The sequence below is a fragment of the Pseudonaja textilis genome, chromosome 2, assembly GCF_049901715.1.
Source record: "Pseudonaja textilis isolate UNSWEBS1 chromosome 2, rPseTex1.2, whole genome shotgun sequence".
NCBI classification, from domain to species: Eukaryota; Metazoa; Chordata; class Lepidosauria; order Squamata; family Elapidae; genus Pseudonaja; species Pseudonaja textilis.
The window spans coordinates 103,164,973-103,191,653 of record NC_141991.1 but is presented as its reverse complement, the minus strand read 5'-3'; the positions used below and the strand labels follow the sequence as shown (position 1 = coordinate 103,191,653).

Below are 26,681 nucleotides of genomic sequence, written 5' to 3'. Positions count from 1 at the left end.
ATCTGAACTGAGCCCAAATCTATGCCTTCTCACACCTATTCCTTCTTTTAGAAACAACATATAAAATATTGCTTAGGTTCTTTTAAAAAGCTTCCTTTAAGGCTTACTTACACTTTGATCTTTTTTTCACCAGCTTGCTCTCCAAGTTTAAGTTTAACCAGCTTCTCGTCATTTAATTCAATTCCACTCCAATCTGGATTCCATATGAAGTTGAGACATTTTACTGGCAGGGTTCCAGCCTGGGTTAATATATACAGTGCTTGCTGTTATTGTCCTGGTATCAGAGGCCAATGGAAAGTTATTTTTGTGCTGGAGCAGAATACCAGATAAGAACTTTTATGTACTAAAGGACAGGAAACTTGTGGTGAGCTATTTTGTTGTACCTCTCCCCCGCTTGCATTTTAAGACTTTCCCCCTCTGCTCAAAAAAGAGTATTTATGGTAGTTTAGATGGAATTCCTAGTTTCTGAAACGAAGGTTCTTTGAGTCAGGAAGCAATAAGATATGCCCTCAAGCGTTGGAGGGTTCACAGTAGCCTGAGGAAAATGTTATCTAAGCTGTTTTCACAATTTCAGAGCCACTAGTTCATGTGATTGTTCCACAATACCACATGTGTACAGAGCACATCGATGGCTACATCACTGGCACATGGTATGATGTCATAATAAATGACATCTATTAATGGATTATTAACAGGGATGGGGAGAGGTTAGCAAATTAAGATTATTAGTTTTGAACTTCATAAACAAAATGGTTCCAAACCAATATTGCACTGGTTGCATATGAGCAATTTTACCATTGGGAATGCCTCCTCTACAACTTTCTTGTTATGGACAAAGTTCCAATCACAATGACAGAGGGTTAAAGCCCCAGGCACTATTAATGCCTCAGTGCTTTCTTTTTCTCTTGCCAGGTGTGATTATTGTTCGGGTTCTTTTTTTGTTTTAGCCACAGAAATATTTGAACAAGATGAAAAACAATATATCTGCTTTGATTTTCAGAGCAAAGTAATAGTGGACTACATATAACCATAGCAGTGGGCCACCGGATAGTCAGATGATGATTCTTACCCTGTCTTTTGGAGGAATTTGCACAAAGCAGTCTACAAGAAAAATGTTGCTGCAATCCTTGTGGGAAAAGCAAAACACTTGAAGGATCACATATTCAGGCTTGCTTCATAAAGCTTATTTCTTTTCACTGTTCAGAAGTCAAGGATATGCCAATTAAAAATAATTGGTGAGCCAAGGAGATTGTAGTAATCTCTCCACGGTGTGTCAAACTACAATTAGAAGAAGGACTGAAGTTATGAGAAACTGGCAATACGTTCTTCAAGGTCTGCAGAATGTCTGTGATTTACTAACTCCGTACTGGAGCCTTTTGATGTGTAACCCAGTCTCTCCCCCTGCCCCCTGTATTTTTACAGTGTCAAATAGGAAGCAGAAGCAGGAAGCTTATCCAATCATAGTGGGCAAACATGAACAGTTGTGTTTGAGTCTCAGATAGAGCCATGCCTGGAGTATCTTTTGATGTCACAAAAATAAACAAATAAATTGTGGTGGATGACAGAGGTGGATAAGAACAGACCATCTAAATAGCTGGTGCTTATTTACCTGATTTTGGTGAGCTTTTGCTTTAAAAACTCTACCCCAAACTGTACTCCATATTTCTATGGTCTTTTTAGAGTTGCCAGATGCATCTCCTGAGTACTTCTTGTACCTAATTGAAATTTCGGGTCTAATCCTTTTAAATTAATTATTTCCAGAAATAATTTAACAGAAACTACATGAAACCAAGTTAGACGTCAACAGGATCTTTAATTCCCCCTACACTGTTAAAGAGTTTACATTCATTTATAGCCCTGTAAGGAGCTATATGTGCAGGGTTTATCCCACGATGTTCAGTTTGACCAGGAGTATGCACTTTTTTGTAGCCAGGGGTTACAGTTGACAGGATAGCTTTTGGGAGGTCAGGGGTTTTAGTGGGTGTGGCAGTGGTGTATACTTTAGACTTATATACTGCTTCACAGTGCTTTACAGCCCTCTTTGAGTGGTTTACAGAGTCAGCATATTGTCCACAACAATCTGGGTCCTCATTTTACTGTCCCCAGAAGGATGGAAGGCTGAGTCAACCTTGAGCCGGTGAGACTCGAGCTGCCAAATTGCAGGCAGCTGGCAGTCAGCAGAATTAGCCTGCAGTGCTGCATTCTAACCACTGCACCACCACGGCTCTACTATAAAGATAATCCTTGACTTAGAACAGTTCATTTAGTGACTATTCAAAGTTACAACAGCAGTGAATAAAGTGACTTATGACCATTTTTCACAGTTACAAACTTTGCAGCATCCCCCATGGTCATGTGATCAAAATTCAGAAGCTTGCCATCTGGTTCATATTTATGATGGTTGCAGTGTCCCAGGGTCATGTGATCGTTTTTTGCAACCTTCTGACAAGCAAAGCCAAGGGGGAAGCCAGAATTCACTTAACAGCCAGGTTACTAATTCAACAACTGCAGCAATTCACTTAACAAATTGGGGCAGGAAAAGTCTGCAAATGGGGCAAAACTCGCTTAACAAATTTCTCACTTCACAGCATAAATTTTGGTCTCAGTTGTGGTCATTAAGTCAAGGTCTACCTGTATTTGGTAAAGTCATATGATAGACAGGAGTAAGATTTCTGTTTTACTTAATGTTAATGTTCACAATGTTTTGGAGGGGAGTGGTTCTGATAATCCCCCCGCCCCCCCATATGTTAACTACATTAAACATATTTTGGAGCTTAAATTCTAGAGTATCCTTATGTGAGATACTAAGCAGTGAGCTATGGTACTTGTCAGTTTTATGCACGACATGGTAAGACACCTTAGTTTTCCATATACTTCAGGAATTTGCTTCCAGTAGAAGCTCATAGATACAGTCAGTTTTAAATGTTGCTTAATGCTAGAAGTTATTTCTGTGTATAAAATGCACCTACTGTACAATATAGAAATCAAAGCCTATATACCCATGATAGAGAACCTATTGCGGCACGCACGCATGTCATAGGTGGCACACAGAGCCCTGTGGGCACATGCACTGTCAACCCAGCTCAGCTCCACTGTGCATGCGCCTCCCACTGGCCAGCTGGTCTTCGGGCCTCTGCCGCGCATGCGTGGGCCCCCCGGCATGTGCAGGTATGAGCATGCATGGCATGCATGCAGGCATGGGGGAATGTGTGTACATACATAGGACGCATGCACGTGTTGAATTTTGGGTATGCACGTGAACTTTCAGCTTTCTGTGCCAAAAAGGTTTGCTATCACTGCTATATACATGTATACATAAACCCTAGGAATGAAGCCCTTTTCAAATTAATGGGAATTTGGCAATTCTCTTCCTCACCTGACAGTTGAGAGCCACTTCTGTAGCATTTACATAAGGGGTTCCACCTAGCCTGAGAAGGGTTGGATTCCACTGCCAGCTTCAGCTTTTATACTACCAGTGTTTCACAACTGTGATTTAGAGGAGCACAGGAGAATGGGGGGGGGAGGAGGATCAGATTACACACCCCAAACTAGAGCAACACTTTTAAGAGACATGCCTAAGTAGCACACTGAATCAAGCTTGGGTTTCCTGTGTTTTCCCTACGTGTGATGATTTCTGGGTTTCTAATATCAAGGCAAATATGAGTTAGCTTGCATTTCTAAAGAAGCTAGATTATTTTTTTCCTAAGTTGGAAGTGGGAAAAGCTAGCTCACATAAGGCTTGGTTTTTTTCTTCTTCTTGTCAGACACCAAGCTACTACCCCATGGTAGTGAAATACAGTTTAACCCATAAACACTTTTAATAAAAAATATTGTAATCCCAGGAAGCGCAGAGTTCTGCCTTTGAAACAGTTTTATGCATTTTGAGTATTCAGAAAGTGGATTTTTCCCTTAATGATTTCTTTTTCTTGCAATAAACTATCAAAAATCAAAGGGAATTTGAGGTTAATAAATTGTACATATTACTACTTTTTTTAAAAAAAGGAGAACACTTACACTTCGTTTATATATTCCATAGGAGGAAAGCCACGCTAGGCTAATCAGAAGGAATCTGATGGCTCCTTTATTTCATTTTATTAAAAGCATAATATTTCGAAAGCTTGTGTATTTGTTAGTTGGAAAAGACCATCAAGAGTCGTCCAATAGTATATTCTTTTTTCTTTTCAGCTGTAGATAGAAATTGCTAGGATCCTGTAGTAAAAACTTTTCACTATAGATGTGCAGAGCTTGGATTTTCAGTTACTTGTGGTGGTCATTGTCATTCCTTTAACTTTTTATTTTATTCTTATGTTCTCGTGCAGAACTTCTATCTGACCCAGATTTGAACTGATTAATTTGCTAAAATATGAATATGTTGAGGAAGAGCCTTTCCGATGACAAAGAGTGTTAAAGACTTGATTTATGAGTCATGTCAGAAATGTGGGATAAGGGATACGATTCACTTCTTCTCCAAAACAACTGGTATTCTTATATGCTACTAAATCTTCAGGGGTCCCCTTCTCTGAGGGGATAACTTCTTCCTAATGTGAACATTCTGGAACTTTGGGAGAAGTTTGAAGAGTTTGAAATAAAGTATTATTTTACTGTTGTTGTTTTTTTAAAAAAAATCTAAAATCAGAACACCAGAAGTTAAGAAGGCTACATCTAATCCATCATGTGATGAATAGAGACCTGTTGCTTGTATTAATTCAGTGAAGTAGATGAGTAGGAGATTCAGTATAAACAAAAGAGTGCATTTCTCCTCTCCCACCACAGTTTATACCTGAACCGCAGAATCTTCCCTTGCTAATTTGTCTGATGCTTGAATGTGAATTCAGTAATTAAGCGGAGTTTCTTTTTACTCAGACAGCTGTAATAAAAAAACACCAAGCAAATGTGAGTGCTTCCTCCCTCAAAAAAGAGGAACCCTTACAATGACCATGCTTACTCGGATTGATGGGAATTGTAATCTAAAACATAATGGAAGGCATTAGGGTACCTATTGCTTTTTTTTTTCTAAAGTAAAAGATTCAGAGGCAGTTATAAGAAGAGTGTTAGTAACCTTTTGCTGCTATTGTCACTTAGCCTACCTTACTAGTATCTTATATATTAGCCTGAGAAATTCAACGGGAAGCACCAGCTGCAAAAGCTATAACATCTAATTAGTGGGCAGCCTTTATTTCCTTGTTTATCATGTTTAATTGGCTTGAAAAACAGGTATTTGATGGAACCTGTTTGGGAAATACTTGAATTACAAACAATATATTAATACAATAATTGCATTGTTTTCAGTTGATGACAAATAGTAATAAATGGTGCACTCCCTTTTTATATATTAAAAGCAGTTCTGCCTCTTCTTTTTAAAGACAAATATAAAGGGTATGATACTTATTAGAGTAGCAGCAGCATTTCTTTCTCCTCCCGCTGTTGTGGTTGTTTGGCCCTTGAAGACCTCTTAGCTGAAAACAATTCCCAGCTGTTCCTAGTTCCCCATTTAAAGTTTTCAGTCCAGTCAGATTTCATCATAATTGTTGTCAGCCTTGTGGAAAATTTGACATTCAGAGCCCATATATAATTATGGAAGAACTACTAGTGTTGGAACAGATTTCCTTCTACAATGAATATAATCAAGGCCTGACCACTACTATCAAAGTAGCTGCCAATAGTTCAGCAAGTAGTTTATTTTTGTCTAAATTGTGGATTAAAATGTTGCTGCAAAACCCTATAGAATAGTCACTCCCATACAATAATAGAAGTATCAAATAATTTGATTTTAATGAAACTTGTAAACAAGACTCTGCTCCATATTCTGCTTCAGAATCATTCTAAAGATGAATGCTAGAATGACTGAACTGCATTTAATTTCAAATTTTCAATTTTGACATTAGATATAATTTATATTATTCCACAAAGGCAGATTGGGGACATTCTCTTGCATGGATTGGATGCTTTAATTCTGCTCCCCATGGCATATCTTTATATAATAAAAGCAAAATGAGAACGTTCTAGGAGAAAAGCAGTCCAGTCTCAAGAAGTTTAGGGCTTCTTCCCATCCCAACAAAGACACAAAAACAACTCTCAGAAGACAAAACATTTTTAATGCCCACTAAAAAATTTGTTGTGAGAATTTCATATCCAGTTTCTCTGGAAATTGCAGAGAAGAATTCAAAGGAAAATTGATCTATTAACCATTGCAGGGGAGATTATTTCCATGACTTTCTTCAAGTATAAATGGATAAGGCAGAAAAAGGAGGCACCTGGACCTCCAATGCTCATTATAATGTGACAATATAAAAATTCACCTTTCTCCCCTCCCTTCCTACCACTCCATAAAGGTCTTTGGATGCCCTAGCTAGTAAAGGTGAAGAGGTGGCAAGGCATATCTACACTTAGTTCAGGTCATGATACTCCCATCAGAGGAACTCCTCCTACCTGACTTAACATTGAGTCACTACGTTGACAGCAATATGCCATAACCTCCTTAACATCCAGGCATCTGAAAGCACACTGAAACTGCTCTTCCTCTCTTGTACTTTCGGATATTATTGTTGAACATCTGTGAGGTTTGTTTGTTTTGGCTTAAAGTCCTGTGCACTGAGATTGTCTAAGCCACCTGGATCACTTGAAGCAGGAAATATAATAGTTTAATTTACTTTATTGTCATTGCACCTCATACAATGAAATTAAATGCCATCTTCTTATGAAAATAAACACAAACACATATCCCTCACACTCCACACATTGAATTGAAAACCCCTGATATCCCATTAATATTAATATTAATGTAAAATATGTCCTTAACACATGGTCCAATGTTGAGGAAATTAGACAGCTTTTGCTCATAAATTGTAGTAGTAAGAGATGGATGCACTAACTAGAAAATCAATATGGAGGTGTAGGAACATTCTACTGATAAAATTTTATTTCACTTGTAAATGTCTTGATACCCTGTTTCTCCAACAATACGGCCTCCCCCAATAGGAAGTCCCAGCATGTTTTATAGGCATGAAATGAAATTAAGCCCCTCCCCCCAAATTAAGGCTTATATTAAAACATGCAAAATGGGGGGAAAATGGTGGGGGAGCTTGCCGTTAGGAAGTACTTTTTTTGCACATCCAGATATGGTGCTGCCTGTGTTGACCCCGATACAAAGTGCCCCACCAACGCCAAGGTCAAGATCCAAGCCGTTGCCGCATGCCCGCCCAAACATGCAAGGGGGGGGGAATTAAGTCACCCCCCAAAAGATGGCCTAGCCATTTTTGGGGGGCTCAAAAAAAAATAAGACCCAGCCTTACTATATGAGAAACATGGTAGAAGAACATGACTGTATAAACCTTGGCAGCTGCTTAACAAGCAACTAGATCTTGGACAATCAGAATGTCTTTAGACTTTACTTTCTTTTAGAATATCTGTAGTTGGTATTTCTTCTAATTTCTTATGCAACAGCACCTGCAAGCTCAAGTTTTCTTAGAAAGTAATAAAGGATTTTAGCTCTACTGTTTTTGTTATTCAACAATGGTAGTGAATAAAAAGTGTACCTATTTCCAAGGTTACACTTAGAGAATAAGTTGAATTTCTCTTTTCTCTTGTATGAATTACCTGCTACTTAAAACAGAAGGGTCTTTTAGCTAGCAACATGCCTGTTAAAATGACATCACACAAACTGTTATTGCTGTACTCTATTTGAAAGTCTCTACGTTTTAAAAAAAGCATCTAAATATAGATATAATTATTCATGTTTTAAATAACTGCTACATAAATCTGAACCATGAAGATTTAAATTCATTAAAGCAAGAATCTTCCAATTTTCTTCTCCCTAAGTGCCATCTTGTCATGTTCGCTGGTGACACTGAGCATAGATGCTTAGTTAAATTGATGATTTTTCATTTTTATGATGAATGTAAATGCCCTGCTGGGATAACAAAGGAAGTTGTAGTTTTCCACCCATTCCATTTTTGGGTTTCCAGTGGGTAGATTTAATTAGCCTGCTGCTAGATAGGGCAGAGTTCTGAGTGAAAAGGAATTCCATAGCTGAATAGGGCATTATAGAAACATCTGCACCACCTTCTCTGTAGAAATAGCTGGCTGAATATAAAAAGCAGCTACATTATTTCCTTGATTAGATTAGTGTGGGGTGTCTCTACTATTTCCAGGCTACACAGTTCTTAAAGTTGTAACAGATCTGGTCTTGAGTGTACACTTGATCTTCCTGTCTTCAGATGTATGTGTCAGCTATTTCTAACATCACAAAGCAGCCATTTTCCCTTGTGTTTCTTGCTACTTCCATCTCTTTGACTAGGTGAAATCTGGTAATTTTATGGATATGAATAGGTGTTTTTGTCCCCCTCCTGGCAATAACACCACTGTAATCTATAGTCCTAGCATTTCCTGATAGACTTCCATCCAAACATTAACCAGGTCTTGATCCTGTTTGGCTTCCAAGCAAGATTAGGTTCAGCCAACTGCTCTGACTATTTATTTGTCTGCACCATAACTATTGGGTATTGAATCATAGATAACAGAATCCTCCTGTGCCTTCTTTGACCCTCTGAAAAAGAAAAATTATCAGCAAGACAATCAGATACCCAGAACACTTGGCAGAATTTGTCTCCCAGATGATGTCATGGTGATTTAAATCCCTATTGCTGCTACCTCGTGCCTCTTTGAAAGAATTCCACTTTGCTTCTGGAAAGCATCATCCATATCTCTTTGGTTGGATAAGCTATACTAGAGGCTAATAGTATTGCCATATTCACCCCTCTGCTTATTTAAACCCAGATATCTTCTGCAGTATCACCACGTTAATTTATTTGAATTCCTTAGCAGATATGTTACTTTTAATACACAACGCAACTTCTCATCCCTAACTATTACTGCTGTTTAGAAATGTTCAGTTATTTTAAGTCTGAAATTTTCCCAACTTGAAAATGTCTCATCTCAGATTGAAAGCTTACAACAGCTATTAAGCCAGTTGTTTATCAAGGTTGAAAAGTGTTTTGAGCTTGAAACAGGACTATTTATAGATGAGCCTCAACTGCCAACACAATTGGGATAAACAATTCATTGATAAATTGTTTGGTCATTTAGTGAAACATTAGGTGACTGTAACTTGTAACTTTCCTGCTGGCTTCCCCATTGACTTTGCTTATCAGAAGCCAACTGGGAAGGTCCCAATTGGCTATCACGTGATCCTGGGACACCACAACTGTGCCCAGATCATGATCACATGACCATGGGGGAATGCTGCAATTATCATAAATGTGAGGACTGGTCATAAATCACTTTTTTCAGTGCTTTGTAATTTCAAATAGTCCTAATTCAAAACGTGGAATAGTTGAAACAATGTGATTCAGGCTCCAGACATTCTGAATATAAAACATTCTGAACATCCTTGAAATTTGTCCTTTTGAATTAAAATATAACTTTGTTTGCTATATTCCAGTTACTTCATCAGGTATTTACTATGTCTATTAAATCACATTTGGTTTTTTTCTAAAATAAAGAGTTCAAGCTAATTTTTATTTCTAACATTGGAGGATTAGTGTTAGGCAACCAATCTGATAAATTTACGAGCCAGTTCTCAACTCTGATTTCCATTAAACATTTTAATAGGTCCCACCAGACCAACTGTCTTCTACATGATACAAGTCCTTACATGATCCTTCATTTGAGGTTTTGGCTTTGAATTCCCAGCAGAAATAGTTAAAATCTTTCTGATGAAGGGCATGTTTACCAATCTTTATGCAACCCAATTTATGCAGCCATAAAATATAATATGGAATTTAGGAACTTGGCAAATAAATGTCTTTATGATAAATCCAGGAGTCTTCCCAGTGTATGTATTTTTGTGGTTTCTAGCCTTTGATTAAAAAAAAATCTCACTCTACAGCTGTTATTTCATTACAGTCCTATAAACTGACAATTTCCAATATTTCTGTATTTCAGTGTTTTTCTACCTTAGCAACTTTTAAGGCTAGTGGACTTCAACTCCCAGAATTCCACAGCCCTCCCAAATTCTGGTAGTTGAAGTGCACAAATATTCAGATGAGAAACTCTGTAGTTATTAATACCAATGAACTCCTTTGGAAAGGACTGATAGAGCCAGGTTCATTGTTAGAGAGAAACCTTCCTTAATGGGAGGGAGGCTCAAGCAAGGAAACCCAAGAAGGCTGGGTCTGACCCCACCTCCCTTTGAATGCCTTAGAGCCTTCTCTAGTCTTTCCCATAAGAAAACTGCCAGTCTGGAAAGATTCTTGTACTATAAACAGAGAACAATAAAGTAGCTAGTTTGAGCTCTACTGTTCTGACCCAGGCTTCATCAAACTTAATAAAACACAAGCTGATTTTAAAAGTAAAACCTATTTTAATGTGATGCTGGGAATTACTTGCATTCCCAGCCAAAACTAATTATGCACAGTTCCTCCAGATAAGGTTTCATTGCTGTAGAATGCTGCTAAAAAACAGAAGCCCACTTAAGGCTTAACATAAACCAATCCAAAAACCCAACAAAAACCGACCAGAGTACAGAGCTTCAAGAAGGACTTGGAAATTACTGAACTGCTTTGCTTCCTGCAAAGTTCTTCATCACTGAGGATTTTATCCCTTATGGGAAGGGCAATCACTTCCCAGCCTTACTCCTGAGTTGCCCCTTCTGCTCTCGCCTTCTAGTAGCTCTGCATACATGCGCACTGGGAAGAGGCTCCCTGGGGCCCTCTGCTTTGCTGCTGCCAGACTCCAAAAGCTCTGAAGGCAGCACCTCACTCTCAAATGGTCCTGGCCCCATCCCTGCATCAGATGCAGGACCCTCATCCAAGTCCTCACCAGACTCCCTGACTGGTTCATTTCGTCCTCACTGTCCAATACCTCTGCTGTCCGCACCGGCTGCCAGCGAATCACAACATCTATACATGTGGATCTGGTTATTCATGTTTGACGGTCACATTACAAATGGGACAAACAGAAGGAAAAAATATACTGTAAACTCTCACAAAATATATTGTATTTCTACCCTCACCCCAAATCTTCCAAAATAAAATGGAGGAAGTGGTCACAAGATAATTTAATAGAGTATGATAAATTGAGAGCCAAAGTTGATTTCCTAAAGAAGAAAAATGAGGAGAAATCAGTAACAACTCAGAGTTTATTTTTTTATTTTTATCCCACCATATGTCATATGCTAAATAAACACACAAATAAAAAATAAATTAAATATCCCACCTTTTATTTTATGTATGTTTGTATGTTTGTTTGTATGTATGTATGTATGTATGTATGTATGTATGTATGTATGTATGTAAGTCAAGGTAGGAACTATATCTCCTATTCTTTCCTCTTGTCCCCATCATAACAACTCTCTGATGTAAGTGGCCTAAGAAAGAAAGACTAACTTAAAGTCACCCAGCCAACTTCCATGCCTAAAACAGGACTAGAACTCACAGGCTCCTGATTTCTAGGCCAACAGTCTTTAAGCAGCACAACAAGGGAAGAGGATTCAGAGGCTTGAAATGCATAAAATGTATGCTGACTGGTCTTTTTTAAGCCAGAAAGTAAGCATGAATGGGTTCTTTAGTTTCAGTCACTAATTACTATGCTGAAGGAAGAGGCAGCGTTCACAGAGAAACTGTGGCCCAAGCAAGAGAGGTTAACCCCCCTGTCCCACTATGCGGTGGTACTGAACTGTATCAGGTCTACAGTCTTTACTTTGTAGCTTAAGACAAAGTCCAAGGGAAAAACATGGAGCTGCACATGGTATTTTAATGTATAGTGTGACCTTCAGACCTCTGCCTAGCTTCACAAACCAGGGATGCAGGTGTAGACTGCCTCTGGCTTTGTCCCACAACCTTGTGGTGCAACTGCTGATGAATAAAGGCTACTGTGTAAGGGCACAAAACAGCTGCTGTCTCTTTCCTAGATGACTCTCTCTCTCTTTTTAAAAACTTCCTCTCTGTAGTCTCCTCTAGGCTCAACTACATCTTAAGGCATGGCTATCAGCTGCATCTTTATTTATGTTCTTATTTTAAATGGACTAAACAGTTTTGTTGGCATAATGAGGAATAATTTTTCCTATTGCGATTTCTGATAATTGGAATAAATTCCTAGAATCAAAGATGTTGAATTGTGAATGTATATGTAATCTGCAGGAATTTTTGGGTGCCGAATCTTGAGGAATTACATTTTAAAAGTTTATCCTGACAAGTTAATATCTGCCAATTTAAGGGAATTCTTCTGCCAGGAGATACAGTTCAATGTAGAATATAGATAGATATCAAAGGATTATTGTAAGAGCAAATGTCATATTCTGGATATGACGCTACGTGAAATGTCCAGAATATGGACATTTTCATAGAAAATATTGCTCTGAAGAAGTAGACTACACATTTGCTGACTGAATTGAATGGTGCATTATGGTTGACCTTTAAGATGTTCCTGGGTAGAACTTTTATCCTTCTTGAGATACTAAAATGCCCTTCTTTGTTTCATTCTCAGCCCCCTGCCGACCTTGCAGTGACACGGAAGTTCTCCTGGCTGTCTGCTCCAGTGACTTTGGTAAGTTTCCTTGATTTCTGGATAACTCCTGAGTTCACCATTGTTCTGTAAAATCCCATTCTTCCCTTGTGATAATCTGCTGGATTTGGCCTACAGAAACTTCACCAAACAGTGAACAAACTGAAAGCCCCAGATTGTAACCAACAAGGGAGCCCTTTTCTGCTCATTTTGGAGTAAACAAAGTGTATCCAAGAAGTACAAAGGGGACAAGGGAGGAAAAGCCTTTATGGGGTTTTAGCTCTGAAGAGCTTCAATTAAATCATTGTGTTTGGCTAGTTCTTTTCTACCACGGACAAAGAAAGAGACGGGCTGTGGTAATAGTGGTGGAAGTTCAAAGGTTTTTAGCAGCGAGTAATAGGAATTATCCTCTTGATGTTTCTAAATAGACCCTTGATAAAAACTAAATCCCTGTTTCTGTGGAAGCTGTTGCTTTTAAAGATGAAGTTTATACTTGGTTCTGTAGGAAATAACTACAACAGGGTCTTTTATTTTACTGGATTCCTGACCTATAAGAAAGGAAGGAATTTCTCAAAATGTACAGAATGAAATGATTAATTTTTCATTAAGGGTTACTTTTTAAAAATATCATTTGGGGAGAAGGGTTTTATAAAACCTGAAAGCAAAACAGAGTCAATTCAGATAACCTTCTCTGAGTCATTAAGAAAAATAGTTTGACACGTAGATATCCAATAGAAATCTTCTGTAGACTCTCTGGATAGAAAGTGCTACAATACGGTTAGACTTTATCAGTATGCTTAGCAGAGATCCAGTAGAATTATGTATTTTTTTTTCTCCAAGTACATTTTGCCTGCAAAGATTGCCTGCCTGAAATGCTCAGATCTCAAATAGACATAAACACGGTGATCTGTGCCAGCAAAAGGTATCCTTTTTTCTGTTACGTCTGCCCCCAAAGAGACAAGTGGTTTTCCTTAGTATGACCAGTGGGGTAACTGTTTTCCTCTTTATGGTAGTGAAATAGCATTAAAGAAATTTTCCCACACTTGGAATCCAAAGTAAATGTTGTAATGAAACAGCTGGGCATGTCTGGTCTTGGACATGTGCTGCAGATATAAATACAGTCTATTAGTATTGTGGATATAATAGGGGCATATTCTGAACAGGGAGGAGGATGCAACACCCAGACATTGTGGTGGGATTGCTCTTGCTCCGTCTTGATGGAAAATATTGCCTAGACAGGTGGTAGCTTGCTGTGTGTGTTTCTTCAGGGCAGAATGCCAAAGAATTCAATGTAAATGTTTCTGGCCATTAATAGAATGTGATTTAAATTTCTAGGGTAAGTTTGGTTGTAGGCATTTATTTATTTTAATAGTGAGGCTTATCCTGTTTAACTAATAGGCAAACTGGTCTTCTCCAGGTGTTTTGCCCCCTCCAGGTGTTTTGATTTGGTTCGTTTTTTTTAGGTTCCTTTACACATGGATATTTGCAATTGTATTCTGAAACTTCCCAAAAGCTAAACACTGCTCCTTTCTTCATGCTTGTTTCACAGATGAATTCTTAACTTTATGCAAATGAAGAAAATATTTGTTTCTGTATTTTGTCAATGTTTGCAGTGCATAGATTGAACATTTAATGAAGAAAATACTCGTTTCCCTATTTTGTGATCTTTTGTAGTGGATAGATTGAATGTTGTTTTAGACACAACTGAAATCAAGAACTGATGTGGCTCTAAACCCCAAGATGATTGCAGTAGGCCTTAGTAGATTAAACATGGATCATAGCCTTTCTCAATTGTGAATCCTTCAAATCTGTTGGACTAGCACTTCCCAAAATTTCCAGCTTTTGTCAGAATTGTAGTCCAACATACCTGGTTAGCAAAAAAATGAAGAAGGGTAGTTTATGATATATTTCTTTTCTGATGATTTAACAATTGACAATTCCTAAAAGAGCCAAATTTCCCAATATTTTTCTGGTTTTCCACTGAAGAGATAATTTGACTTACATTGGAAGATTGATGCATACCAAACATCAATATTAAGTCTTATTAGATAGCCATACCAGAACAATTCCCAAACTGGTAAAAGTAAAACTTTCCCTGTCTGGTTGTTTTTGACTCTAGGGAGTGGTGCTCCTCTTTGTTCTTAGCAGAGGGAGCCAGTGTTGTCCAAGATGTTTATGGTCATCTGGCACATAGAACACTGTTACCTTCCCCTCAAAGTGGTACCTATTTACATACTTGCATTTGCATGTTTTTGAACTGCTAGGTGGGCAGGAGCTGGGACAAGTAACAAGAGCTCACCCTGTCACACAGTGCTCGGGTCTCTGTCAGCCTTCCAGCTGACAAGCTCAGTGTCTTTAACTGTTGAGCCATTGTGTCCCTTGCTTCCCAAACTGATGTCTCACATTTGCTCTCAATCTGGTTGATTTGGGAGAGTAGTAACCCAGGACACCTAGAGTTAAATACATTGAGGAAAGCTGCTATAGGAATATTACATTTCAAAAATTGTGATCTGGACATCAGGTTACAAATCAGCACTAATTATTAACTTTTTAACATTCTCTGAAATATCTAATGATATTTACGTATGAAGCTAGTTAAACTTTGGTTCGGTGCATTACTGTAAGATAGATCTTGGCTGGAGATTATGAGAGTTAGGAACTCATATATTCGGAATGCAATATTTTTGGCAACATTATTCGTTTTTGTTTAGTTTTGAAAAATTGATTTAAAACAGACTTCTTAATCCAATTTTGCATCATCTTTGTTTTTCATTTTAATACGTTGTAGTTTGGGGAGTCATTAATAACAAACAATGTGCTGAAGCTGAAGAGGTACTCATATAAAACTATAAAATTGCTTTTCCTGGATGTGTTTTAGGTACCTGAAACAGGGAACAAAACCTTTCAAAATATTACTCTATGTGCATAAACTTAGAATCATATGTACAGAACTTAAGGTTTCAATGCAGTAATGTATAATTTAATGCATAAATGGTGTATTTAATTTTGAATTTAATTTTAAGAACACAACAGCATTTGCTTATTTTCAGGTAGGAATCTTAACATCTGATCCTGCTATTCTTTTTCTTCCAGGATCCCACTGAGTAAATATTTTGTTAACCAGAATCCCATATCTGTTAAAGACAATGATAAATGCTCACATAAAAGTAGATATCAGGGTAGCTCTGTATCTAATTGTGTGGTTTTTTTTTTTTTTTGCTTGTGTTTCTTCCTAGTTGTCAGAGGTACTATCCAAAGTGTAATCAATGAGGAGGATCAGCAAGATTCTGTTATAAGTATAAACATCAACAGAATCTACCGGCAGAAAACAAGGATCTTCAACTCTGCTGAGGAGAACGGTCGGTGGCAAGGACAGATCAAGACTCTGCTTCAATGTGGGGTAAAACCAGGAGAGGGAGACTTCCTCTTCACAGGCAGTATGCACTTTGGGGAGGTCAGGTTAGGCTGTGCCCCACGTTTCAAAGACTTCCAAAGGATGTACAAAGAAGCCAAGGACAAAGGACTAAATCCATGTGAAATTGGCCCAGACTGAAACGATGTTCTTCAGCTGTAGGTTACTCTTAGAGCTCAGCCAGAACTAATTCTTAGTTGCTGCAGATCTGCTGATTTAAATGGAACTAATAACAGAGAGGAACCATCTGATGTCAGGAACAAAATATTCTCCTTTAAAGAGATCTGTAAGAGGACACTGGATGAGCATTGAGTATGGTGGATCATTGAAGTCTAGAGACTCCTTATTGCTGCTTGGAGGCTGGACTTCTTACAAATCCCGAGGTACTTCTAACCCTATGACCTTACGACTATAAGAACCACACAAGCTGGTCTTCGCGGCCAATGGCTTGGCTTGCTTATGGAATTGACTGAAGTACAAAGCTAGAACACAGTCCCATATTTAGTCCATTTGAACTAAATTATTTTTATAAGTTCCCAGGGGTGGGGAGGAACGAAATGTGTCACAATCCATGTCTTAAAAATATCAATCAACCAATGAACCTTTGAATCTTTTGTAATGCTAATGTGTAAAATGTGTTAAGCAGATGTAGCATTTTGCATGGTATACACAGACGACAATGTGGTAGAAGCCGGTGAACCCATTTTAACATTGATGCTTTGTTTAAAAAGAAAAAAGGAAAGGAAAAAAAAGTTGTACATTTTTTTTAAAAGGTGGTTTCTTATGACAGGAACTTATGGAATTAAACACTTGCTTTTCTTTTTTAAAGAGAGAGAATGTACAATTACCACCTGCAGTTTATGTTCAGAGTGGATGAGTTGTTTCCATTCCAGAGAAATAAAATGTTCCTGGATTTGAGCCAATGTTGTTGTGATTCCCATGCTGCTTCTGCCTTCTGCACTTTTAAATTTAACTGATTGGTATCTGCACCAAGGTGGCAAAAAAGCTATTTTAAGTGCAGATTTTGTTTATGTAAAACACTTGCACCACCTTCCAGGGACTGGAAAACTTGCCTTCTATCTGAAGGCATTTGAAAAGCTGATAGCATCTTGAATTGTAACACTCTAGTCACTACACCATACTAGCTTTGGTCAAATCTGGGCAATTAAAGAGTGTTTTTCTGTTATTGCTCTTCATTTACAGAATTTACCTTCTTGTTTATAAATGAGGCTTAATATTTCATAAAATAATTTCTACAATGTAGAAATTAATGACAATTGAAATACGTGAGCATCCACAGTGGAATGAAATACAAATTTAATATAATGGAGATGTCTTAGTACAATCCACTCGTGCCTGATATATAGTTATTACTACTTTTTCATTGGGAATTGAATTTCCATTTATTCTCAGTTCAGTTATCTTCGTTAATATTCTTCCACGCCAGTCATTCACATTCTCGGCTTTTGGTGTTTATTATGAGGACTAAAAAAATTTGCAGCGATTATATAAAACAATAGTAAGGAAATTGATTATTTAGCATTCCACAACCACTTCGAAGGCCTGGGATAGCCTTTGTACATTATAAAGCCAATAATTCCTTATGTGTCCAATCACACTTGTCCAATAAAGAATTCTATTCTATTCTAATTGATGTAAAGTGGTGTTGCTATAGAATAACAACTCAAAAGGTTTTTCTGCATACTTTTTTCATTTTTACTTATACAGTAATATATATATTGAGTCCAAATATTCAGGTACTTCCATTTGACCCTTTTATAAATGTATATACTCCACTTTTGATCAAATGGATCTCCAGATTTACTTTGTGCACCTTCAAGTTCAGCATTGACTCCTGGCAACTGTCTGGTAAAATCCCTGCAGTTTTCTTGGCAAGATGTCAGAAGTGGTTTGCTTTTGTCTCCTTCTTCTGAGTGCTGAGACTGTGTGACTGGCCCAAGGTCACCAAGCTGCTTTGTGCCTAAAGTGGACTAGAACTCCGTGAACTCCCAGTGTCCAACCTGCTGCCCTAATCACTACACACCAAACTATATCTCCCAAATTAACTTGCAACAGATTAAAATATGTCTATTACAATAGTTGCAAATTGAAAATTGCAATAAAATCAACAATAAACACTCAATAATAGCACACTGCATTGTTGTTGTTATTCTTTTATGTCCTGCCAAGGCAAATAAAAGCTTTTTTGACTGGTACCCAAGCACTCACAATGTCGCATCTCTTTCCCTCTTGGGACCTTATTTAAATCAGTTTCCTCAATAAGTCTCCAGGCCTTTCAGGTTTCTTCTGAAGGAAAATTTCTTCTGATTATATCCCCATATTCTAAAGTTAATTTATGCCTTCCCAGCATGTCCATGAAGCATCTATGTTTGTCCTTTAAATACTGGTTGGAGTCTGGCTTTTCTCTTGAAGTTACCAGCCACGCTGATCACTCCCTTTCTAGCTCTATTCTAAGTTCTTTGTCCTCCCTACATCTTTGGCTTTGCCATATGGCAAGTTCTCTTTTGTGTGGGAAGTTTTCAAAATTGCTGACATGCATTGCTACATGCTTATTATCTCAATACTGGCAGGTGCACTCATAAAAATTAAAAACTCTATAAGGGAGGAGTCGACAACAGTAATTTAATACACAACCCATTTTTTAACAACAAAAAGTCTTTAAGTGAAATATCATAGTAATGATCTTGATGATGGGCCACACCGGATGGCCAGTGATGCTACTCTCTGGCTTTATGTTGTGTTGTCAAACTTAACCTGTGGCTAAAGCCGTTTCTTTGAAAGGCTGTCAGATTAGTTGAAAAGAAAGGATGGTGAGTTGTAAATTGAAGTGGAGAGCCAACTTTCTTGCTATGAACTAGGAAACTTTATGTATCTCATGAATTGCCATTTTCCTTCATACTAAAGCTAATATTATATTATATGGCTTTTAAAATTTGGCAGCATTTTAAGACTCAAGGTTTTTTTTTCCCTTAAAAATATTTTAAAGATCCCTTTGAAAGTTGAAGCTGATTGTTTCAAAAACAGCAATATGCGTTTGAATGATGCAATTGCAATGAATTAATTTAAAGCAAAAATGTTAGCGTGTCTGAGCTTTCTAAGTTTGAATATCTATAGTATTGATAATGGGAAATGTTGGGAAAATAAAAATCATAACTAAAATTTTCAACTATAGCCTTTAGGATCCTGACTTGTCAGCTTGATGTGACAGCTTCCTAAGGGCAGTGGAAGAGGAGGCTAGTATATTGACCTCACTCTGATAGAGAAGAACTAGAAACAGCAATTCATGATATGAAGAATGATAAAGCTGTGGGATTAAATGATATTCATATTGAACAAATAAAGATTTTGCCAAGCAATGGTGGTTATCACTTTTTAATGTATGTGTGGCCTCAAATTATATTCTGAAGATTTGGAGGGAAGCCCAGCTTATTGCACTTCTGAAACCCAGAAAAGAACTGAACGACCCACAGATTTTTTTGTTCAATTTCCCTCCTTTGCCATTCCTTCAAACTCTATGAGAGAGTTCTATTAAATAAAATATTTCCTGTCATTGAACCAACTCTTATTCCTCAATAAGCTGGTTTCCTCACAGGCCAGATATTTAAACTCATCCAGCACACAAGAGGATGGCTTTCAGTTAGGTCTAATCATGGGAGCTTCTTTTCTGGATTTATCTGGGGCCTATGACATGATCACAGAAAGTTTCTCTTGGAATTATATAATATCGCCCATGATCTTGCTCTGATTAAATGTATTGATTATTTTTCATTACCTTCTAGGGAAAAAAGAACTTTTGGAGAGCCTAGTAACATGGCCTTCCACAGAGGAATGTTCTTGCCCTCTGTTATTCCATATACACACCAATGATCAACCTATTGGTCCTGATACATTGTCTTTCATTTGTGCTGATGATTTGGCACCTACTGCTCAGGGAACTAACTTCTGGCTCTTAAGAATATGTCAGAATACTACAATGAGAATGGGCTAAAACCTAACTACCGAAAATCAAGAAATGACTGTGCATTCCATCCCCCAAAACAGGCAGGCCAGATGGAGGCTCAATATTATCTGGGATGGAGTGGCACATTATAAAAAGCCACATTACCTTGGTGCTACATTGGACCAAACATTAACCTTTAAAGACGTTGTTGCAATTTATAACAATATATCTACCTGTAATAATCTCCTCAGAATGCTAGCTGGAACTCTTTGGGGTACCCACACCATTACTCTTTGAATGGCCACCCTTGTATTGTGTTACTCGGTGGGAGAATACACCTGCCCTGTTTGGGGCCAGTTTGCACACCTTACACAGGTGGATAGGATGTTTAGGATACATGCCGCATTCCTGCATTCCTCCCCATATATAGTTGACAAACTATATATCTTGGCAAAATGACCCTGCCAGGCACTATTCTTCAACAAGCTGGTTTCCTATATAAGTCACAAAACATGGATTATGGAAAGGTATTACATCATCCAGCAAACCAATTATTGGCCAAGTACCCCCTACAAAAAGATTGAAATCAAGAAGGAACTTGAGATGGTTACACCACAAAACACCTCAAAGATAAGGGGATGTTCAAAAAGAACAATTACAAAGATAGAAAATTCTAGTTAAACATCTTCTTAATTGGATAGAACCGACTGAGGAGTTGCCCGGAGGCTCAGAGGAGGAATGGACAATTTGGAGATCTTTAAACAGACTGCACAGTGTTTTGCCTAGAACACAGAGGACAAGGATATATACTGTAAATATGGCACTATTCAAACAACTATCCATCTTTTACAGGGCCCCCTGGGACTGATGCATATAGAATGACTTGCTGGTTTGAAATATCCTTACCATCAATGTGGCCCAGCATTGGGCTAGAACTGTATAAATTTATGTTGTATTAAAAATTTTAATCTATTTAAATTTAAATTAATAAATTCCCACGTTTCTGCATTTCTGACACAAGGCGAGATGAGTTTGACTTGTCCTTACCTTTCCTGGGGTGGTTGGGGACTTTTCTACAGCTGGAGAGAAGCTGTTATTACCCATCAATCCAAGAAGAATATATTAAATGTAGGACTACTTTATATCAGTTTAATCTCCATGGAAGACAAGTTAATATCTTCACTGGAAATCCTAGGCTGAAAGAAGAATTATCCTTGCAAATAATAACTCATTCAATATGGCTTACCCATAAATCATGTTTCAAAGGAAGAAACTTCTTAATTTCTAATCTCTTTGATTAGAAGTTTCAAGAGTGGGCTGTTCGGATTGGCAGAGGTGTGTACACCTTGAGCTGGAATGATAAGGGTGTGGCAAATAACATCGTCCTGTGGTAACTTTGGAGCATACCATTGTATTACTATTATTTTGATATTGTAACTACTTGTTAGGGTAGGCTTTTTTTCTTTGTAACAGGATCAGTTTTCATGCAAACAACTTGTGCAAACTGGCCTCTATCCAAGAAGAGCTCATCTATTCATTGTAACAAAATGTTCCATACAATGTCCTAGAAAAGCATGAGGCAATCAGATTTCCAGTCCACTCATAATTGAGATCAAGAGCAAGAGCATCAGTTTGAGAGAAGAGTCCCTGTTACTTCTGATAGTTGGTGGGCAAACCTTTCTCTTCCAGCAAGTAATGGAATGACCTATCACGTTGGTAATTGGTTGGGAAATAAGACACTGCTGAATGATAGAGGATAGGCATCCATAGGATATCTATCTATCTATCTATCTATCTATCTATCTATCTATCTATCTATCTATGCGATCTCTTAAAAGCAATCCATCCATTCAAAAAAATTTGATATCAACAATTAGGCAAATGGATTTTAGAAATAAATTATACATGCTATTTTAATAGAAGCATTTAGATTAGGCTTTCCGAACCTGGGTGTCACTGTTCTAAGCAATGTATCCAATTCAATCAGGACTCTTATGTACCAGGTAGATTCAAAAGACCCTTTACTGAGTACATAGGCTTGGCACTTCATTTAGTGAAGTGAAGCTACCATAGCTCTACAGGATTTCCATCCTTCAGTAACATAACAAGGCTTGCAACTCCCCGTCCCTTCTAGATGTTCTTGGTCACATAGGTTAATCAATAACAATGTCTCCTTCGATACCAGCAGCTGTTTGGCATTATGACCTTGCTCTCTGTGCTGGAACTGGTCACTATTACGTTCAGCTAGGCAATACACCCTACTCCTCAAACCCCTCTGTGTTTCATCCCTCATCTCTCTTGCTGGCCCACTTTCCACTCCACATGTGTGACAACTAAGAAACAGCACAGATAAGCATGGCTTCGACTGACGCCATTTCGGAAGTTGACACTGGGATCTTCCAGATATATATGTTTGTAAAATGAATTGGGAGGGGTTTGCAGTATTAAAGTAAGGAAATCCAACTTGTCTATTTGAGAACAATTACTAAGGCTGAGAGTCCCTACTTTTAATGTCCTCAACCTAATACGGACCTGAATCCCTTTATAGCAAAGCAATCACGAAAATCCATCCATTGCCTGCTTTAAAAAAATATTTATAATGCATTTACTGGTTTGGTTCTTCAACCCAACAGAAGAGACACAGACTTCAGAGGATAATTAGGACTACAGAAAAAACAATTACTACCAACCTGCCTTCAATCGAGGACCTGTATACTGCACAAGTCAAAAAGAGGGCTGTGAAAATATTTACAGACACCTCACATCCCAGACATAAACTGTTTCAACTCTTTCCTCAAAACTATGCTAGGAACACAAAAACAACTAGACACAAGGACAGTTTTTTCAGAATGCCATCACTCTGCTAAACAAATAATCCCCTCAACACTGTCCAACTATTTACAAAGTCTGCACTACTATTACTGTTAATCTTCTCATCACTCCTTACCACCCTTCCCCTGCAACTTGTGACTGTATGACTGTAACTTTGTCACTTGTATCCTTATGATTTATATTGACTGTTTCCTAGTATGATTTGATTGCTTATTGTACCTTATGACTGTTATTATTAAGTATAGTATCTTATGATTCTTGATGAATGTATCTTTTCTTTTATGTATACAGAGAGCATTTACACCAAGACAAATTCCTTGTGTGTCCAATCACACTTAGCCAATAGAAGCATTCTATTGTATTTGTATTTCAAAACCAAATTTTCACAGGACATTTTGCAATACAATAATGTACTATATTGATCCTATCACACACTTACAGAAGGAAATTTCCCTGAGGACCATAGTTTTTTCAAAGGTAAGTGCACCTATGATTACACTAAAAATGGTCATTAACTGTTATGCAAAAGTGCTGAGACAATGATTTTGGGGGACTCTGACCTGAAAGTAGTTTTTTTAAAAAAATCTAAGATAAAAAATTCTGTTTAACTCATGATTGCTCACATACTCTTGATACATTTTTAGAGTTTCTATAGAAATCACCGGATGGAACATCGATATGATTTCATCTTTGAAGCTGAAAAAGTTTTCCTTGGTCAGAAGGTGGATTAAAGTCTTACAAGGAAGCAGATATAATGTATTTTCAAAGTTTGAGTTTCTACCAATATAATCAATTTTTTTTTCTTTTTGATCCTTCCCACTATTATGGGTTGGTTATAATGAGATTGGTATGTGGGTTCTTTTTTTCTTTCTTTCCTCTTTTTAACAGAAATCTGTATAAGGAAACTTGCTTGTGCAGAAAGACTATTTTAATTCATAGAAAGTAAGTAATTCATTACTATCCTTTCGGTTCCTAGTGTGTGCAATTCAAATTCTCAGGGGAATCATCACACACTAGTTTTGCTACAATTGCAAACACACCAGTTTATATAAGGGTGGCAGATTGCTTCAGCATCTAAGTGCATTCATTCATTCATTCATTCATTCATTCATTCATTCATTCATTCATTTGTTTCATTTTGTTTTGTTTCATTATTTCATTTCATTTGTATGACTACCCTCATGATATTTGTCTTTGGATGAAAAATAGCAAGTTGAAAATACCAATAAAGAAAAGAGAAACTGAGTACATTAGACAGTCCACATATCCACATTACATCCCCACCCCCAATAGGCTTCCTGTCACAGGGCCCAGAGAAAAGCCAAGCTTTTAATGTCTGGAGATTATCAGTCAACAAGGTCATATTTGCCTCAAAGGTGCTTTTTTCTTCAAAAAGCAACTGGTTTGTTTTTTCCTTGAGGAAGAAGAAGAAAACATTTAGCTTCTCATCCATGAAGCTTCGTCAAGAAGCCCTGTCATCAGAACCGATGAAGCTTTGGGATGAGAATGAAAATGTTTTCTTCTCCCTCTAGGTAAAAACAGTCCAGTTGCCTTTTGAAGAAAAAAAAAAAAGCAACTTTGAGACCAACTTTTTAATATGAAAATAAAAATCGGGGTCAGGTAACTTTCTTAGGATATGCTGATCCCCAGGGTAAGTGCAGTGATTAAATCTGGAACTCAAAAATACACAAGATGTGGACATTATAATGAACATGATTTCTTGACATCAAATCCTAAACAAGATTTTATAAGTATATGTGTATGTGGATACCCCTATGTGGATGAGCTTACAGGAAGAGTACACAGGGGAAATATTAAATATTGAAAAGAGCCTAGTTCTCTGCAGCGATTTCAGGGATTAGATTTCCTTGCAAGATGCTAGATTATTAGATAAGGCCAGTGTAGCATAGTGGTCCCAAGTGATAAACCTAGCTTGGAAAATCCCATGTTCGAGTCCTCATTTGATTTCAAAGCCCACTGTAGCTCATCCATTCTCTTTCATCTCAAACCACATATTTCCTGTTGAGTAGAGTTTCATGTTCTCAAGAGAAAACGTGGGACAAAAAAAAGCATTCATAAAGTTAGGCTGGCCGAGTCACATTGCTTGTGTAAGAACATCATATTCTATAGAGGAAACAAATGTCAATTAAATGAACGGAGCTGCACTACATATTGAATTTTCAATTTTTTATTGCTTTCAGAGAAGCAGGAATGATCCTGGTATGTTCCCTACATCATCACTGCACTTTTCAAGCAACTGTTTCAAAGAATTGCAATAGATAATGATGTAAGGATTTAAAACTCAAAGTGACCAAAACCAACCATAAGAAGATATGATAAAATGGGCTATAATTCCTAAAAGTTTTGCTATTAAAAACATGTTGCCCTTTTAAAATGTTGCAAAAAGTGGGTTGATAATGTTCCAAACTGCAGATAGAATAAGTATACATAGTAAAGGTAAAGGTTCCTCTTGCACAAACCTGCTAGTCGTTTCTGGCTCTAGCGGGTGGTGCTCATCTCTGTTACAAAGCCAAAGAGCCAGCACTGTCCGAAGACATCTTCATGGTCATGTGGCCGGCATGATTAAATACAGAAGGTGCAAGTAGAAAAATAGGGACAACTTTGGTGGGCTGCTACCTTACCATCAAAGTTGTCCCTATTTTTCTTCTTGCATTTTTTCATGCTTTTGAACTGCTAGGTTGGCAGAAGCTGGGACAAGTAACAGGAGCTCACTCGGTTATGCAGTGCTAGGGATTTGAACTGCCAAACTGCCAATCTTTCTGATCGACAAGCTCAGCATCTTAGCCACTGAGCCACCGCATTCCTGTATAAATAGTATACATAGTATAGCCACCTATCTTAGATTAACTTTAATGATTGGGTAAGTCATGTTTGGAGCATGAAAGAGGTAATATGCCCTAAAACAAATAGGTGAATCAGAGTACTAAATTCTCTTTTTGATTTTGAAGACTTGCAGAAGCCACCTTGTTTTATTTTGGAAAATGAGAAATGCTGCATATAAATCACAGTAGAATGAAGGCGAGGAGAAGATTGACTTGGCTAATGATGTAGACATGACAAGACATGGATCTCTAAGACAAGAAAAGACCAAACAGAATTAGCTGGGTGCAGCACTGTGGATAGCACATGGATTTCAATATGGGCATGAGCTGTTTCATCTAGAGATTTTTGGTCTTCTTCAGTATTATGTAGCTCTCTGGAGAGTTAGAAAACAGTTAACAAGCCCTTTCCATGTGAAGAAATGGTGTTGAGATCATAAAAGAAATTTTACAGGCAAATTCTTCCACTAGGAGAGCAGGTCAGACCCATGGAAAGGAGGTAGTTAACCAACTTATGTGAATAGTATATAGAGTTTTGTGAGAAATTTCTGGTCCTTGTATGTTACTGAATTACATTTCCCAGCATTATTGACCATTAGTCATGCTAGCTGAGATCTCTGGAAGTTATAATCCTGCTACATCTGGAGAGCCACAAATTTCCCACTCCAGTATATGACACAGAAATGTAGCACAGGAAAGACAAAATTGCACTATTATCACACACACATGCACACACATGCATACACACACACAACAATCACATGTCCCATGACATCACAAGAATCACTTGTAGGAAGTCTCTAAATTTGATAGATAGATTAGATGATAGATAGATAGTAGATAGCTAGATACCCTGTTTCCCTGAAAATATGACTATCCTGAAAGTAAATTCTACCTTGATTTTTACACATGCACCCAATATAAGCCCTCCCCACAAATTAGCCCTCCCCTAATTAAGATCCCACTGACTCCAGAATGCACAGGTAAAAATTAAGCTACAGTGGGGATGGGAGTGGTGGTGGAGCTGCCCTATTGCTTACCTTTGGACCGTTGTAACCAGGCCTTGCACACCCTGATACCTGCCTTGCCAGCCCATTTCTTCTGCAGCTGGCAAGGCTAGCAAGGCTTTCCTGAA

The 26,681-nt window shown here is 37.7% G+C and overlaps 1 protein-coding gene across 1 annotated transcript in view; it reads left to right on the top strand.

Moving 5' to 3' along the window:
* METRNL (meteorin like, glial cell differentiation regulator) overlaps positions 1-16,831 on the top strand; it is a 33,763-nt gene extending 16,932 nt beyond the window's left edge. The window contains exons 3-4 of the mRNA XM_026702133.2: positions 12,484-12,543; positions 15,738-16,831. Of these exons, the coding sequence (XP_026557918.1) occupies positions 12,484-12,543; positions 15,738-16,054 (377 nt within the window). The 3' untranslated portion in view covers positions 16,055-16,831. The remainder of the gene's footprint in view (positions 1-12,483; positions 12,544-15,737) is intronic.
* Positions 16,832-26,681: the final 9,850 nt, after the last annotated feature.